The sequence below is a fragment of the Haliotis asinina genome, chromosome 14 (assembly GCF_037392515.1).
Source record: "Haliotis asinina isolate JCU_RB_2024 chromosome 14, JCU_Hal_asi_v2, whole genome shotgun sequence".
Classification (NCBI taxonomy): Eukaryota; Metazoa; Mollusca; class Gastropoda; order Lepetellida; family Haliotidae; genus Haliotis; species Haliotis asinina.
The window spans coordinates 10602922-10622435 of NC_090293.1; the positions used below are offsets into that span (position 1 = coordinate 10602922).

At 36.9% G+C, this 19514-nt stretch overlaps 1 protein-coding gene across 7 annotated transcripts in view; it reads right to left on the reverse strand.

Annotated features, from left to right (window-relative positions):
* LOC137261116 (ligand of Numb protein X 2-like) overlaps positions 1-19514 on the reverse strand; it is a 91391-nt gene that overhangs the window by 11645 nt on the left and 60232 nt on the right. For 4 of the 7 annotated variants that reach the window (XM_067798801.1, XM_067798803.1, XM_067798804.1 and 1 more), the window contains exons 3-7: positions 3329-3421; positions 2529-2644; positions 1642-1769; positions 1041-1124; positions 589-718 (exon numbers count right to left, since the gene is read on the reverse strand). In XM_067798801.1, the coding sequence (XP_067654902.1) occupies positions 589-718; positions 1041-1124; positions 1642-1769; positions 2529-2644; positions 3329-3421 (551 nt within the window). Of the gene's footprint in view, positions 1-588; positions 719-1040; positions 1125-1641; positions 1770-2528; positions 2645-3328; positions 3422-6894; positions 7300-10401; positions 10525-17935; positions 17980-19514 lie in introns of those variants that run through there. The other 3 variants (XM_067798807.1, XM_067798806.1, XM_067798805.1) reach the window with 3 other exon arrangements.

Genomic DNA, 19514 nt, shown 5'->3' on the forward strand with positions numbered 1-19514 from the left:
ATACTTATAGTACAATACAGTTCCCTTTCCACACACAGAACGTAAAAGTGTTCAGTTTCAGTTCCTATCCACATCCTATTCATCACAAGGCTTATCTTGTCAAAATCTCCACTTCCTTTCTCAATTCCAGGCTGCTTTGAACAAATGAAAACCTTTAGCCTTTCTCCAACATACTTTAAAACATTTATCTCTACAACCTATGCTTTTTGTCCATGTTAATCCAAACGCTGCATCCTCTTTTGAACAATCTTTACCCTGTCTGTAAAATTTCTTCCCATCCATCTAATTTTAGATTTTATAAGCCACTCCCTTCTCCATTTAATCATGGTATCTTATTTTCTGTTTCAACAACGCATTGTATCCATTTCAGTTGTAACACTTTTCTGTTTTCAACACTCCATATTAATTCGAAACACTTCAATTTTAGTCTTCAACAACAATTCCATTCTCTATATCAATCATAACACTATATTTTCTGTTTTCAACTATCTTCTCTTTCCAATCCAATCAAAACTCTTTTCTCTGTTCTTAACAACCCCTTCTGTCAATCAAATTGGGAAAGGTATTTCTGTTTACAACATGCTTTACCCTCTTTCTCTATTGGCCTGCTCTCCTCCGCCCTCTCTCTGTACACAGTCAGCCGACACAGAGGGAAGCACTCACTCAATGCTCGCACCGCCTGAAGGTGTGTAGCTTGTGTCAGATCCTCGCCATTCACCTGCAAATTGGACAGAGATTTTGATAGATCAGTGTGCAAAATTATTGCTGGTCCTGTGGTCTCAGGCTAGTAAAAACTCATGAGGACCAATGATAACTTTGCAGTGGTCCTGGTAGCCAGCGAATTTTTACAGTACATCTAGGAATGTTATTCTGGACCAGTGAAACAGACACAGGACCACTGTATATTGTCCATTCAGTGGTCCTGTGGTCTAGTGCAAAATTTTGAAAAGATTTCTTTCTTCCCCTGTAATTCCAGACTAGATACAGAGACTCACAGACACCAATATGTTCGAAGAAACAGAATTGTCACAATAGCCTACCTCCAGAATCTGATCGCCTGGCAACAGTCGGCCATCTTTGTCCACCACTGCACCTTTGATGACTTCCTGTATCACCGTGCATACCTGTGGAACAGATGCAGACTGTAACAACATGACAGCAAACAGTCTGACAACAGCCTGGCATAAACCACACAACAGCTTGATATTAGCTAGCCATCAGCCAGCAGACGCCATCTGACAAGATCAACTGCGAGTTCGGCAACAGGAAGAAACCCTTGCAATGACACACAACTAACGATCCTGAGGTAAACAAACACTGAGTTTGTTCAATTAACACATTGTTCAATTCAATTTTATGTTAGCTACATGTGGAACAAAAGCCAAAATAAATATAATTTGAGAAGCACTCAAATTAAATCAGTTGTATAGCAATATAAGAATAATTCTCAAGTCAAATCTGGGATCCAAACCTAAAACCATTACACCTTTGTTTAACACTGTCAAATGGGCCACCATATCCTTTACCAAGACTTACAACTTAAAAAAACTAACAGCTTTCAGTCAGTTCAGAAATCACACTTTCTCCTGTCCTTCATATACTCAAATGTTTATGGTTAAGACCTGTGATGCTGCCACTCACCAACGGCGTATCACATCCCCCAACGACACTGATTCCCAGGTCCTGACTGTGTTTGCCAGGGGAGGCATTGTGCGTGTCCATCTGGATCTCAATGGTGGACACTTCCCCCTCCACCACTGGATTCTGACCTGCAACAGTCACAACATCTTGTAAACACCCCACTCAACTGAGCTGTGTTTGGTTGTTTTTTAACACATGCAGTTGATAAATATATAGTCAAGTTGGAACCAGAGATTCCGGTGATTGATGCTATAAGCAATGACATCTGTGTGCTTGGACATGTCAACAGTCAGGATGCTGATCCTGAAAACCTAAGTCACTAGGGACCTCCTACAGCCAACAGTGGCTGCTGGACACCTAGTCCCAGATTTTCTAAGCTCTCTTAGCACTACGATAGTCGTAAGTCAATGTTAATGTATGGTACATACAACTATCTTAGCGCTAAGAGATTCGAAAATCTAGGGCCTATTTTAAAAGTCACACTGCTACGGCAACCCCGTTGCAAAAGGAAAAGATTACAATTTACATGTGAGGAATCGAACCTGGATCTTCAGTGTGATGAGCAGATGCTTTAAACACTAGGCTACCCCACCGTCCCAGTAGTTTCAGAGACAACAGCATATTAATACTGTTTTACGGCTGTACTGTATGTTTGTCAACAATGGAAAGAAATGAACAATCTCTAGTCAATAATCTTTTTAAGCAATAAAATGAATGAACACGTTCGAAATGGAACATATCATTTCCACTGACAAGAACAAACTATACATGTATCCAGATCACCTAATTTGGTGGTCCACTCTTTCACAATGGGATTTGAGAGTAAAAAAGGTGTCACACAGAAAACATACAGCGATGGTGCAACTGAAAGGGAGATAACTGCATACCTGCATGTTGGTCCTTGTATGGACATTCCCACAGGTGGCTCTGTAAGGCACTACGTGGACCCTGAAACGTGCATCCCAGACTGGCCTTGATACACCGTGTCACTGCACCTCGACATCTGCGAGAAGAAATTAATTATTTTACTATGGGATTTTAATGGGATTCATTAAAACATTTCATAATGCAAATTATCAACATTATAGGTATTATCAGATTTTTAGAGAGAAGAAAATCAGCCATCTTTAAATCATCTTCTTTGTGCACATAGTACCATACCCACATTATGAATTTTACTAAACCAGAGACAGTCAACTTCTATGATAGCCCAAAGGAATTATCTAGTTCTGCCATTAGGTTTATCTTTCATCCCATGTGATCAGTAATGGACAGTAAATATATCAAAAAATAAATTTAAGTCCAAATCCTCAGAATTTATCACGATATACATATATATAAACCACAAAAGTTGAATAATATCAAAAATTTTACCAATTTTGGGACTTAGCTATGAATTCAAGAAAGATCCATGCAAAAGCATACATTATGATTTTAAATACCTGTGCATTTTTAATACAAAACCACATACAATAATATTCCAGCAATATAACAACTGAGTTTCAAAAAAATTAAATTAAAGAGACAATCCAGTCATTAAAATTAATCTGTCAATGTTGTCAAGATAGGACAAGATGAAACCAACCTACTCTAGGAACCAGACACACATATCAATGCTTAGTCCCATCATACAACATGCATAGACTACTGGTGATCTACTCTAACATGGAATCCATAAATAGCATACCTGTGAAGGAGGTGAGCTTCAAGATCAGAGCGTTGCAACACGTCTTCACAATAATCAACATTGGGGCACACAATCAGCAACTTGTCCAGCAATCTGTAACAAGGTGAAGGATACTGTAACAACCAGACAGACCAGACATGCAGTATACAGACAGGCATTAACCATAATTATACACCAGGAGTGGGATACGCACTGTACCATGATGGAATGGCATCTTCAACCACCAATCTGTCCCACTACCTCCCATGTAACATTAAAAACAAATGGATGAACAATTCTTCAAGTAATATACAAACATTAATTTACTATCTTAATAATTAGAAATAAATACATATTGAAAATGCAACAAACAAGGTTGGAAATAAAAGTTTAGGGTGACTGTAAAGTGACTCACTTCACATAAATCATATCACAATTACTTCATTACACTGCTTTCAATAATCATCCCTGATGATCAGCATCGGCAACAACTACTTAAATGCAGATGATGCTCTTGCTGATCAATATCAGATGGCGATGGTGGAGAACAGACATTAACTGTTGTGTTCATCGACACTTCTCCTCCATCATCATCATCATCATCATCATCATCATCATCATCATCATCATCATCATCATCTCAAAATAATCAGTGTCATTATTTTCATGATTCTAATAGTCATAATCATACGTAATAAAATAATATTCACAAAAAGTTATATGACCATCACTATGAATATTTATGAATCTCTGTACAGAAATATGATTTTCAACAATACCATTTATATTCTCAACAGAGATTGTGCTCAACTGGTTAAAATTCATGGGAATTACATTCAAAGGTCTAGAAATGTTAATTGCATTAGCTTTATTGAAATAGCAAACTCAAAATTTATCATGAGAGTGGAAATTCCACTGATATGGACCAAAGCCAAATTCGAGCCAAAGTTATTTATAAAAGTTTTTACATGGCCATCCATGACAGTGATGCTTCACAAACTTTACTCTGAAATTGAGTTTACCTCTAAAGTAAAGTTTAATCACCGTTAAATGAAACATGTTCGTTTTGTTTCATTAACATCAAAGTTATCAAATTAAGCTAGTTTCAAAATGGCTGCTGCAAATGAGCCTCAATAGTCAGCTTGTTGACCCTAAGGTCACTCTGTTACTATACTGAGTGGATCAGTCCATGTATCATTACATAAAACCACCATACCCAAACTACACTTGATTACAGCATTAACACTGATTTCCATCACAGAAAGTGTTAATCTGTCATTTTGTGCAAACTTTGGATCGTTGTCAAATTGCAGATATCCATGAACATATACAGTCTCTGCCAGAAAATGGTTGTCTAATCCCCAAAGGAATCAAAGCACTGCCTGGTTCAAATGAGGGAGATGAGTAGTGTCTCGAACATTTGAATGACATAAACAGAAATATATCTCAGCACCTCCGACATGTGCTTCAGCCTCCCTACCATCTACAAAATGTCTTCATGGCAATGGGTTTAGCTGTTTGCTCTGTTCAGTCAGTGAGTGAGTGAGTGAGTGTGTGTGTGAGTCTACTCTTCTTTATTCTTCAGTATTCTAGCATTTTCGTCAAAGCATACTCCTGCAAAGGGCTTTAAATGGTGATTGATTGGTTGGTTGGTTGGTTGGTTGAGTGAGTGAGAGAGTGAGTGAGTGAGAGAGCAACCTGGAAGCATTATCTGGGCGAACTACAATTTGGACCCAGTGAGCTTGTCCAAGGGATCCAACTTTGCACACTTAACTGTGGTACAGAAAATGACTAATAAAGTGTTTATCAGTTTTTTAATATAAGTAAATGACATACTTTAGGTTTACACTGCCTTTAGCACAATTCAAACAATATCAAGGCGAGGGACACCAGAAATGTGCTTCAGACAATGTACCCATGTGGAGAATCAAACCAAGGTCTTCGGTTTAATGAGCAAATGTTTTAACCACAAAGCTACCCTTCTGCCCCTTATAAATATGAAACAAATGCTGATTACTGTTATCTGCTTCTGGGGAAATAACTCTTCATATAATCATATGCTATAATCTATCACACTCACTAACAGGTCCTCATCCTGCACACGTAAGTAAATTCTGTTTAGCAACTTGCTGTGTTTCCCCTGGCGATATAGTTAACATAATATTTCTAACAATATACAAAGGCAACAAAAGTCAAGCAAATAATTCTGACAATCAATAACTGAGCCTCGGGGAAATGATTTAATCAACAAAGCCAATATTTCATCTTGGCCAAATCATTCTAATTATCTGCTACAACACGGAAACTGGCTGGTGTGCCAACAAACTACCAGCATCTTCATTAAATTTGTGTACCTCCATGAACTTAATAGTTCAGTTAACGCAGTCAGACAATATTCGCTTACACATACAAACATGAAATTAGTACAATAATTACATTGATCATGGCATAATTGATTATCTTTGAGGTCGATCATCGGCACCTTTTATCAAGAAACGATAAAGACAGGGCAATAACGCCAATATGTGTTCCACTTTGGCAGTTTCTTCGCAGGGGTCTGGTCGGGTCAGAGCAATAGCTAAGATGTATGAAGTGTCTAATTAAAATGACTAATTGTTCTTTTTATGGACACTGAAGATTGAGTCAGACATGTCATCTATTTTCCTAATGGCATTACACTTAGTAACTAGCAAGACAAATTCAAAACTTATTGCATTCTCTGCTTTTATAACTGTGTCTTCATGGAAATTTAAATAATTTTAACAAAATATGGTTACAACTGTCATGGGATTTATAATGGACACAAAAATGGGTATACCCCAAAGAGGGCTTCTTCTGAAAAAGAATTTTTCCTTTTGCTTCAACTCTTATTGGGCACATTTGCCAGATGGTGTGTCATGTGACCTGTTTACCTTGTGCCAGAAGCACATGTTGGATCTGTCTGATTGGCTGGAAACACAGTGAGTGAGTGAGTGAGTGAGTGAGTGGGTGAATGTAGTTCTACGCCACACTCAGCAATATTCCAGCTGGTCTGGAACCAGATCGGTCGTTGTCTACAAAGCTGATGCTTGTGTTTTATCTGTATTAAATCAGACCATGCAGCAGGTCTCTACAAGCAAAGCAGTGCTTGACTGGGATTTTTGATACTGTAACTAAAGTTTAAATTTTGCATTTATCGTGCAAACTCAACCACCTGCAATTTGTTCTAAAACATTTAAGTATTTCAGAGTATGTTGTTTATCAAGGCAACAATGCAGTGATCTGGTTTGTTACACACTAGGAAAGACAAAAGATGGATGGTAGATTGACCGGACTACCCCTATGGTCCCTTCCCTACATGAGATAATAAACAAACGATGAGAATGGGTATGAGTGGAAAAAGAAGAAAATGAGTCGGAGTCTTGATCGCTGCAGATTTATACGATTCATGAGAATTAAACCCACTATGCCTCCATCACATCACAACATTAGCGCTAAGGTTATTTTATCAAACAAGGCCACCATGAACTAAACGGTTTCAGTACTCACCACAAGATTTCAAAGATTGCTGATTTTGAAAAAAAAATCCAGCACATTATCATACTCACCCAAACGGAGTAAGCAGGACCCGTTCATAGTTTTTCGCCAATTCGTCCATGTCCGTATCTGTCAAGTCTTTCATCTTCCCATTCCATCATGGCTGACAGGAAAATATCAGCCTCTCCCTCATGATGGAACCATTGTCGCCTACTTATCACATCAAACTGATTTGGCAAAAGCAAATAATTCAAGAGACATACTACACTAACTCCAACACCTAAATCTAGTCACATCGTTTCATTAGTAACCAATAATATCAAGGCTCCATACACCATCATTTGAACAAACACAAGCCAAAGAGTCATACATAGAAACTGCCTGGAGTTTCCTCAAAGTACCCAAGAAAGAATGAAATGTAATTTCAATTAAAAACACACCTCGTCAGATGAGGAAACCTTTCATGACATTTGACCTCCACACAGATACTGACAGACAATGGAAATATGATATGCTGTTTTTCAGCAATACTGAGTCCACCCTATAACTCTCAATACAGCTTTATGACGAAAACACATTTTAATTCTGATATTTAAAAGATAGGTGGCAAAGTAACAAATATTAAAGTCTGTTGTCAAAAAGGAAACCCAGCTGAATGTTTCCAAAGACAACATACTTTTGAAATGAGGATGCTTCAGTCAATGTAAAATTTGTTCTCCTCCTCTTTGGATAAGGAAGGATAATTCAAATGCAATGAATACTGTACCCTGGCTTTTCGAATGATCAGACAACTATTTCGATCATGTGAACCTTAAACTCATCAAGGTGTATGCAATGCTAAACACATCATTAAGCCACTAGCACTGTCCATATCTCCACACATGCATCATTCATTATTACATGTCATGCAAACACACGTCCATACATCCGCCAACACCCCACCCCACCCTCCTCCTCCTCTATACCCACAAATATGACCACATTTCACTCACTCACAGATACACTCACACAACCAACAATCTTCACCTTATACATATTCAGCTAGTCCATCTACTTAACAAGACTTATTTTAAAAATGGTCTTCAAGCCAAATAAGTTTCTACAGAAGTCCATTCAACAAAACTAATAAATGCATTCTGAACAGACTGTTCCAGAAACTCATATCAATATCGTGTACAAGTCTCTCTTGACAACATACATCACCATGTACTTATTCACTCCTTACAAAAAGCTGCAATTATATATATTTCACTAACCATCACTGACTGTCAGAATCGGAACAGTAAGCAGCTTGTTCATGCGATGACTGTTTGAGATCTTCAATCTACGTCAGTGTATTTGTGTTGTAAGGAGACAATTGATTTGTATGCCGCTGTTAGCAATATTCCAGCAACATCAAGGCAAGGGACACATGAGAAATGGGCCTCACACATTGTACACACATGGGGAATTGAACCTGTGTTTTTGGCATGTCATGGGCAAATGCTTTAAACACAAAGCCACCTCTTCGCCCCTGTATATGAAACAACCCAAAGTTGTACTGACACACTCTGACGAACCGGACATGAGATAGACCAACTAGTGAACATACAAGACTGATCCCAACAACATGTGTCTGGAGTTAGTTCCTACACTCATTGATAAACATCATCTGTTGAAAATTACCTAACTCCAGAAGAGCTGAAAATATCACATAAATATCTACGCACTTGGTAACACTAATTATTCACTAATTGATCCAAAAATTAAAAAATCTCTACAACACATCTGTGCTATGAGTTATAACATATAATTCTCATCGAATCCCAAACTTTGTGCCATTAAATCTTTCCCGTATACACATATTTTGTGTACAGAGTGATCCATGTGTACAAATCCAGAACATTGCACAAGATTATTACTTATTCTGGGGGCTTACAGAAATTCCAGTAGTGTATTCAGTACATACATATGCAATATTGATTGCTTCACAAGTATATATCGAGGAAGAGTAGCCTGTCTCATAGTCTCTGAGTTGTATTATATCACTTTTTGCCTTGCTCATTTTTCAATGTCAAGACCCTAAATGAAGCAACTCTGCACTTCCCAAGTTAGCAGTTCAGTATATCTGAAATGCAGGCTTTTGCATCCGCATGTCACAACATTACTATTACTGTGTATCGTAACCATTTACAGGCCGTGAACCGTAAAGGTGTACCTGAAAAGTTTTCAGTTCTTGGCTGGTCGTAATCAAGTTGAAATTTTAGCAAAAAAGTAACTGTCATAGGATAAGACTTTTCATAATCGATCATTTATCATCACTCTTTCTGGCATTTTGTGTGTTGTACAAAGCTATAGCATGGTATAACCATTTAAATCAGATTATCACTGTTTTATGAGATAACATATACAACTTCTTCAACCTACATGCACAACAACTTTAATTCTTGTCCTTCTTGAAAAAAAGCCTCCTTAATTGTGTACCAATTTTCATTCTTGTCACAACTAGCTTCACATGCATATATCGCATTGTAATCGGTTTTGTTTGACCAGTTTAGCTCCAAAACAATCAACAAGACCTCTAAACATTCTCTTTGGTTGTTCATATTTTCTGCCAGCATATTTAATCAATTATTCCGAAATGTTTTCAATAAGAAATCAGCTATCAGCTATGTGTTGCTCTTGAACAGTCTTTAAAATAAATTTATCAATAATGCTGCCATGAATAGCAAAACAAATACACTTTAGAAAGGCGTCAAAAGTAAAATAAACTTGAACTCTTACTCTTGGAACAGGCCTGGCCAGGGACGACACACTAAGTCACAATACAATACAGATTGTGATATTTTACCAGTGATACGATATGTATTACGACAAATACACTTTGAAAGATTGATGAATTTCAAAGTATTTGTGTATAACAATAACACTATTGTAATAAACAAGCAAGTAATTCTATCTTACCTGCATATTTTTCTCTAGATAAGAACTTTAAAATGTTTAACATAATACTGTTTGGAAATAAAGTTCTGTACCATTTTGTATTGACCAGTCGATGATGTGATAGCTGTGCCGAATGTAAATGGATCGTGATGTACGAGTATAGGTGCATCGCTGAATCATCCCAGCCCTAGAACAGGCATCTAAAAGTCGATCTAACCTACTCAGCCACATCAGCAGCATCCAACATGACTCCTTGTGTTGGCAATATCCAACTATATGCCTATGAAGATTTTCATCATCTTTTAATGGCGACCGCGAAACCTGAACATCACCAAGATCTCTATGCATGTACTAGTTTTGAGTCTCAGTCCCTGTTTATGGTGTAATTATCAAACACATGAGCCTCTCAGGTAACCTGCCTCCCACTAGCATGATGTTCATCAGCAGTAAACAGACACATAAACACTGAACGTAAACTTTATAATGAGGTAAATGTATACAGTGCCATTAAAACCAACATCAAACAGCTGCACCAATAAAGCTAACATTAATCCACTCAGAAATACCAAATGAAAATGTTTATGGAACGATTTTCAAAACATGCTTTCAGTTTTCAGAAACACAGCTAACAGTAAATATCACTTCTCATCACATACCTCACCTGTACCGTTATACTCCCAACCTTCAAGAAGTTACGCCAATGACAAGCACACAAACGTCCACGTAAACTCCAAAAACTAATTATGTCATCATTCATTCACAGAGCGTATCAGTCAACCCATCTGACTATTTTGGACAGCAGGTATTATGTCTGTGTCTATTGCACGATCCACACCATGAAGCTGATCTGATAGCTCCTCCACGGTCACGCTTATAGCACTATAGACAAGGCCGTAACAGCTGCAAGGTGTCACTCAACCAGTCACCACTATCACATCTGTCCCTACACGTTCAGATCATACAACAAATTCAGTTCGACTCGTGATCTTTTATTTTCCATTAATTCAATGTTTTCTCTTTAACTTATTATCTTGAAATAACAGGTCACATGAAACTAATCCTCTACAAAAAATGTGACTGATAAGATTAATAGATCTCCATTTATATGTGAGAGATTTATAAGCATTAAACACACTGCTGGGGGTTTATGAGGCTTTTTATATGGATATTTCTAAATCAGTGTCCAATGTCTTAATCATATATATCATATTCCAAAATCTCTCACAAACTACTGACTACAACTTTAAGTGTACGCTATATCTCCTAAACAGTGTATAATGATATGCATACCAAATATCCATACATTTATTGCTTGATTTATGTAGCCACCAGCAGTAAACATACTTTTTTAGAATTATACAAAAAAGGAATAACATGACAGTTTTCACACTGGCAACAGCAAGTATCGCCTGAAATAATTTCAACCCAAGACTGTACTCAAATGAAACAAAATACTTCCCCCCCCAAAAATGTTAGTTACATTCTGACTATCCAATCAAAATGTAAAAAAGAACATAATCAACCCAAACCCAATTTTTATAGTTTTCCCCCTAATCTAATCTTTCACAACAAAAATTTGTAAAAACTAATTAATAGGGGCTGGCCTCAGAAACGTATGATCCCTCAAACAGTATTATTTAACATTCACATATGACTTTCAGCATTGATGCACAGTTAATATTAGTTAAGTTCCCCTTTCCAAACAACACAAAGCGTTTTTCTTACATAATATCCCATATAATAACTCCTGTGATCATTTTCTTCTGATTTCCCACAGCAAACAATTTAAATATTTAATTCAGTTGTTGATTGTCCATGTCTCACCAGCCTTAAACCTTCATCCATCTTCAATCCAAACTCAGTGAAACAACCTGATACCTTTTACACGTTTTAATGTGTGTATATTATTCCTGTATTACAATTAAGGGAAAGTGCCATAGAATCTGGTTTAAATACAACCAGCACACATATTCCTCCAATAATGGCAATATCACCTTATTCATCCATCAGTGATGTATGTTCATTTCAAAACCACATCAATTTTGCAGTTTTGATAGACATCAACAAGTCCTACACAGTATTCCAGCCTTAAAGGCTGCTGTACTTGATAGTGTAATAAACATACTGACACATGCTTACTCTACTGCTGTGTCCAAACATTAGTTTCAGTTTACGGTTGCCTCGCCCACTGATATTCAAAATCATGTTCATTTCAATAGAGATCAATATTTAACACAAGGGACAAAATGTGACCGTTTACTTCTGAGTGGGCACGTAGGGGTGGGCAATAACTGGACGCACAGCTTGCATTTACTATCAGCTCTAGGCCTTCTCTGATGCTTGCAAGTAATGATTATATTAATATAACTCAGGCTTACCACAATGCAAACTGACACCACCTATTGAATAAATATCCACAACGCTTTCCAGTATAGAAACCAACATAACACAATGCATAATTTACAAAAAACATTAATCACAATATGCTGCTCTACACCTGGGTCCATACTAAATAATTTCCATATTTTTCTAAAAAATAGTAAATGAAAATAAATGCTGAAAATGAATTCAAGGAAAATATTAAGGGAACACATGAAAGTACAAGTGTTACTGTATTCTTTTCTTGAGTTTTCTCCACAGTATATTGTAAAGATGAAGACTTCACTTAGTTTTTCAAAACTTTAATGAAATTTGTTTGTTGAAAGTAAATGCTGTCTCATACCTCAGTGAATAAAAATACTCCTCATATTTTCATCATTACAGTCTAACATGAGAGTTATTCTATCTAAATATACACATGACCATAAAACAAGTATCAGTTTTGTGCATCATGGTTGTTTGTCTCTGTGTATGAAAAATTGAGAAATAATTAATCAGTTCTAGCGACTCCAACAGTCATCTGTAAATAATCTTGACCAGATAAATATTTAATTTAAAATCATCACCATCCCAACCTTAACACCCCAAGTCATGAATTATGAACAGTACCCAATAAAAAACAAAAGCTTTTATTTCCTTTGACTGGTCGTTGCAGCAATGCCAACAAATCTCCTAAAGTATCACACCAACCTTCCAGTACGTAACCATCATAATCAATACAATTAGAATCGCTATTAAAATAACTTTTACCACGATTGTCACGTTTGTCGTGGTATACCGATCATCATGAACACCCAAACATATATTTTTACGTCCTAGAGCTCTGCTATATCAGACATCATTTCACAAAATATTGTGGCACACGAATAAACCAGACAGCAAGGACATAACACAATGTGTCTAGAGCACTCATACCCTATCACATAACACTCACCAACTTATAAAAACCACTTTTTAATGTGAACTGTCATCCTTGTCCAGAGCCAAAACCATCTCCTTCTGCAGAAAAGGAACCAAGAACTCCAGACAGTGACTTAGAAATATAACCATCTTATTGCTTTCCATTTTATTACTAAGACCTTAACTCCCTCAGACATCACAAACAAATCCTTGGTTTGCACTAGCCAATGTAAGTATGGCTTTACTTTGCTCCGAAGCTGTGAAATCTCACGCAAATTGAATCCCGAGAGATGAATATAAGTCTGGCTGTTTAATTTCCTTTTCTTGACTGGCCATTCTGAGATTGTCTGGCACCAGCGGCTACAAAGCCCCATGTCAATTATCCATCCCCTCTTGCCACAATTTCCCCCCAAATTGATCCCCAATTTCGTGGACGATCTGGCCAGACAACGATTACACTATAATACTTGGCCACATTGCTGGTCTTCTACATGCATCACGAAGGATTGGATTGGGTGACACCATCATACCCCTTTTCCTACTACAATCACCCCAGCTAATCATCTAATCATGTGTACATTGATGGGCTCCAACACTGGAGACAATGTTACTAGTACCATTGTAGATGCATCAACTCAGGTGAAGTAAGATGGTGTTATTTTTATTTAAATAATTAAATTACATTTTTGTTAACAGATTAAAAAGTACCATCGTGCCCTTTTCCTACACCCATCGCCTAATCATCTAATCATGTGTACAGGTGTAGGCTCCAGCACTGCAGACAGGTGATACTGTAGATGCTACATCTCACTTGAAGTAAGACAATTTGTGTTTAAAAAAAAATAAATTAGAAGTTCCGTAAATAATTAATAATCTTATAATACAAAAAATAATTTTATGTGGTCAGTTAGTTTCTGTTTTACTGTTTCTTCCTGTAGTTAATATCCTTACAAAAAAACTTTATCAGTTTTGAAAAAAAACAATCAAGAAGTATTAATGTTCTGATTCTCCATAAAAATCCATAGCAAACTAATGATGTTTCAAGAAATAATCATTAACTGTTATATATAGAAATTAATTAAGCACAGGTAACGACTTATTTCTAAAGAAAATAGCAACTTGGTAAAATCATATTTTGCACATATTTCTAACAAAACTTGTTTCTTTTCATTTAGAAAATGTCAGTCTCATACTGACATACAGAAAGCAATTATATAACGGGACATGCAATTAATCCATGTAGTAGATATTCAGTGGCCACTCAGCTGCATCCCCTACTTCTTCTCATCAGGTAAGACTTTGTGACCATTTTGCAGAATATGCAGCATTTTGATACCAATCAACATCAGGTACCTGTGGTCTCCTGGTTACTCGTAAAAATAAAATGAATTGAACCCGTGTATTCAGTGTGCTGAGCTAACACTGTAACTACTGGGCTACCCTACCACCTGATTATAGAAATAAAATGAGCATGCAGTGGAAATTTGGGACACACCTGAACTTAAAAGGTGCTTAACTTCTTTTCAGATGTATGTTTACAAAATTGCAACATAAAAGTGCATCATTAAGAAAATGTAGGTGTATAGCTCTACAACATTTACGCCTCACTAATTACATGTGTAATTTAATAAAGGTTTAAGAAAACATCCTAAAATAACATCCAATTTGTCTTTCTCTCATATTCACTAAAAAAATCAAATTACCAATCTTCTTCTGCATAACAAATTACATATTCAACTGAATCCCTTTTAACAAAGGCCTAAAACAGCATACTAATAACACCATAAACAAATGAAATTATGAATTCTTGGTATCCAGCTTCACCATTACTGCCTAATCCTTGAAGACAAAAAACAGAGACGGACACAAATCAGGTCAACAGACTAAAGTGGCGTCTGCTTTATGAACAATCTTCAGAGTCTCCTACAGCAGTTTATCATAATCCACATCACTTTGGGAACTTCAAGCCTCGAACAGCTAAAACCAACGCAAACACTGACAGCAGCTCCCTGGTTGTGACAGTGTTACCCAACATGGATTTCAAATACTTTTACAAAGCCCAATTTAATGAGTTTGCCAGCACTACTGCGGTTAAATTGTTACCTAGACAACCAAAGCGCAGAGTCAACAGAAATCACTACCAGCAGCCGTTCACAGAATGTTACCCTGAATTGTACTGTTGTGGATGTTTTTCTTCCACACCAGAAAACCATATTCAAAAACAGATTTGATTTATCTGTCAGACGTGAACAAACGCATCATAGCTAAGGCTTTCAGCAACATAACAGCCCTGAAGCAAAAATGGAATCTGACATTTTCAAGCAACTCATACATAGTATTTCCAAATAATGTTTTCTCACGTTTTTCTTCATAAAAATCATCATCATTCACCTGTTGAAGAAGTGAGAACATACTTTGAAACCTTGTGACTCTTCACAATAAAGAAGTTGTCATCCATAAAGAACTCTTGTCTTTAAATATTACACAGAATTAATATAAGAGTGAGTGAGTATGGCTGGAAGTCACTTTTAGCAATATTCCAGAAATATCTTGGCACGAAACCAGAAAAGGGATTCACACATTGTACCTTTATGGGGACCTGAACACAGGCCTTCGGCATGACAAATCAATGCTGTAATCAAATAGGCTGCCCCACCAGCCCATGGTAATATACATAATATCTTAAGAGGAAATATTCATGTAATTTGATCACATTTCAGAATTTAAGTTGCGATTTGAATTTGCTAGGCATCAAAAGGTACACGATAAAACATTAAAGTCAGTGGACAACAGTTCTTCTCATTAATGAAAACTTAAAAATAAGTCCTGAGAGCAAGAGTGTGTGTGTGTGTGTGTGTGTGTGTGAGTGAGTGAGTGAGTGAGTGAGTGAGTGAGTGAGGGAGTGAGAGAGAGAGAGAGAGGTGGGTTTACACCGATGTTCGTACTACTCCTGCAATGTCACGGTGGGGAGGACACTGGAAATGGGCTTCATACATTGCATGCATGTGGGGACGTTTCAACCACTAGGCTACCCCACACACACCCCAGCATACAGTGTGCATGTTTGACATCAATGTTAACTATGGCACACTAGGGACCATTCATAATTTATGGGTAGGGGCGGGGTGATGATGATTTTAAAGGGGAGGTCACTTACTTTGCAAATTAATATTAAGGGGGGTGTCATTCATATCGTACATGCAACTCCATAAAATCATCATCTACAACCACCCCCAGCCCCACCACCCCCCTCTCCCAAGCCATAAATTATGAAAGGTCCTTTATCTGTCAACTGACTCTATAAAGCCTATACTAGACCATACTATTCCATTAAGAAATGCACACACACAAGCACACACAGAGTCAACTCCTGTCCAGCCAGTTCATCCCATTCAGTCCAGTAAGTATTTCCTGCCCGTGCTTAAATCTGCCGTAGAGTTCTGAAACACGACATGTTCTCTACCACCAACACATTTTACCACCAACACATTCTGCAATCTAAAAATCTTGAATGAAGTCTTGATTTGCTTCAGATTCTCCCATCTCAAATTTAATTTCTGGTTCCTATGAAAATCCTGCATATTCATAGGCTAAGCGTTAGTCTGCCAGTGCACATGCAGCGTGTATATGACCCAGGCTGCTATTGAATACAGCCATTATGCAATGTCCAGGTCACACACCTGTTATTCTGATTGCTGTCAATCAATATGGAATGTAACACGTTTGCAGGAGGCATGGCATCAGTAAGAGCATGGCAGCACCTATTCACATGCTCGTGGTCCTTTCGCACTTGACGGATTTGGGCAAAATTCAACTGTTTGTCCACATTGTGTTAAAGAATAATTTGAAAAATATTCCTACTATTCGGATTGAATTTCTGTTGGTTACTTTCAATAGTATACATTCCCATAACAAATTACTGAAACATGGAATCCTCATACTAGTAAGTGAGGAGTTACCTCCCCTTGACATGGGTGCTCCTTCACTTTCCTGATTTGTTCCCAGTATGTATATACTCTTTGACCGACACAGAATATATATGCATGTTATGTTTCCATGCTCTTCACAAGTACACGTCATTATTACAGATATCTCACTATGATCAGTCCTCAAAATAATTTTCAGACTCAATTAGTCAGTCAGGTAATAAACACTGCCTGTTCGTCTTGGAAACTTGCCTTCTTGCACTTTTGACTCATAAATTGCATTTTGTTACAAAAACAAGTATCACTGTTTTAAATGTGTATTAATTCACAAAATTAAAATAAAACAAGCATGAACTTAAATACTCAGTCACATTCTCAGCTTGAGACATATGAAAAGAGCCTGCTGACATTTGAAAAGAGAACTTGCAAAATGACTCTTCGTACATCATCAAAATAATATATTTTCTGAAAAATTTTAAAAGCAAATGTTTCAAGCGATTCCTGTCGCAAATATATCTTCTCATGTGTTACAACATACTAACATTCCAAAAGTGAGGCATATAAAAGTATCAGGCAGACAATCTCATGCAGAGTTTTTCAGGCAGCCCGACACGAAAGTTGCCAGCAGCAGACAGGCGGGCAGATCGTTATTTTGATCTCCAACCATTATACAACAAGTATATCTGAAGATCATACCACTCCTTTGTGTGAATTATTCTCTGACGAACATTGTGTGATGATGTCACACTGAAACATCCAACATTTTTGACAAAGCACATGAAGGTTATCAAACAGAAATATCAACGTCCACTTTCATAAACATGCATTGTTTCTTCTGAACAAAACTACCTGTATGCCTCAAAAAAATGTGAAAGTACTACCAGAGTTAAATAACCATTCAAAATGGAACATCAAAAGTAATTTCTTAACAGAAGGATATTCTTCACAAATTCGAACTGATTCAAAGTTCCACAACAATTTTTACCAGAAAATCGGCAAACATCCAAGTGAACAAGCTTCCACGTTTGCACCTGTCCTGCTCGTTAGCATCCCTCACACTGCACAGGTAATCTACACAACAATACCTTTGCACTGACAGCTTATGAGATTTATGCATGAGTGAATATCCAAGACAAATATAATCACCTAATTGCGCACACGAAACGACACGAACTTAAACCTGCCATAACTTGAATATTATCTTTTGTTTACGCCCCTTCGACCTGGTCATGAATAATAATGAAATTATTCCAGGTCGTTACAGTTCCTGATCCAGGTATTTAATGTCACAGCTTTGATAAATAGACCCCTCCTAACTGGTAATTCGAGCCAAAATTGATCAAATGACCCCACACACAAAGACTTTAAAAGGTTGTTGTACATGATTTGATCGGTGTATGATCATGCTATACTATGCATTATTCATGAATAGAATTGAACAAATCTGCAGGTTAATCAAAACTCACAAAAAGGAAATTAAATTAAAACTGAAAAAAAAAAATCTCACTTCTGTTTCTAAAATGAAATGAATAAAAAGTCTCTATTCAAAAAATATGTAAGAAAAAATCAATATTGAATTAAACCTACAGAAATGCATAAGAATAGAGATTACTGAGGTAATTTCAAACCTTGCTGACAATTTCATGAAAACAACACAAATGTCCAATATTTCATTAAAACAATAGTTCCAAAATGTCATTCTTCACACATTAAAGACTTTTCTCCTCACTGGAAAATGCCACAGATCACTTCTGACACTTCATGAGGCAAGGCTATGATGCTGTTACAAGTATCCCTATAATCCACAACAGGAGAAAAATCAATTTTGCACAATCTCTAACAGTAATCTGATCAGCCTAAATACCTTTACCTGTAAATACCTGTCAGTTCAAAGATCATAATCTCTTAACGAGGGAATGCAGAATAATTACGTATTAAGTCCCAGCCCCTAACATTGATTTGATCCTAAGCAGACACACTGGCCAGAACATCCTGTTATAGATACAGCCTGTCTGCCCAAGGGGAGACTACCCATTCGGATACAGCCTCATCATTAAATACAGAACTTGCATTGAGAGGGGCAAAGACTGAATTTGGTTAGAATATCTTTTTCACAACACATTACATTCAGGACTTCTCCATTTTCAAAAATTGTACGATATTTATTTTGAGACAATTTTGTGTGACATATTGTAGTGATAATACTGTGCTTTGTTATAGACATTATATGGATGTAAGCCAGCAATATTTTCTTTATGACTGCTTTTTCAAAACTGACTAGAAAGAACTTAGGCAGAATATTTCTGAATGTTTAACTTCTTTACTCTATGGTTTAAAAAGTCTGAATTAAGTAAAAATGAAAACTGGACAGTAAATGCTTCAGAAGATTGATCTTTGACACAAAATGATTAGGTTAAAGAGTCACTTTGGTGCTGTGTAGTTATTATAAGAAACAAAACATTAATTTCAATAAATCCTTTCAGCAGAAAATCAGACATGTCACAGACCAATGTTTGATGTCAGAAAGTCGGTACACAGACCACCCTACAACTTGAATTACTTTG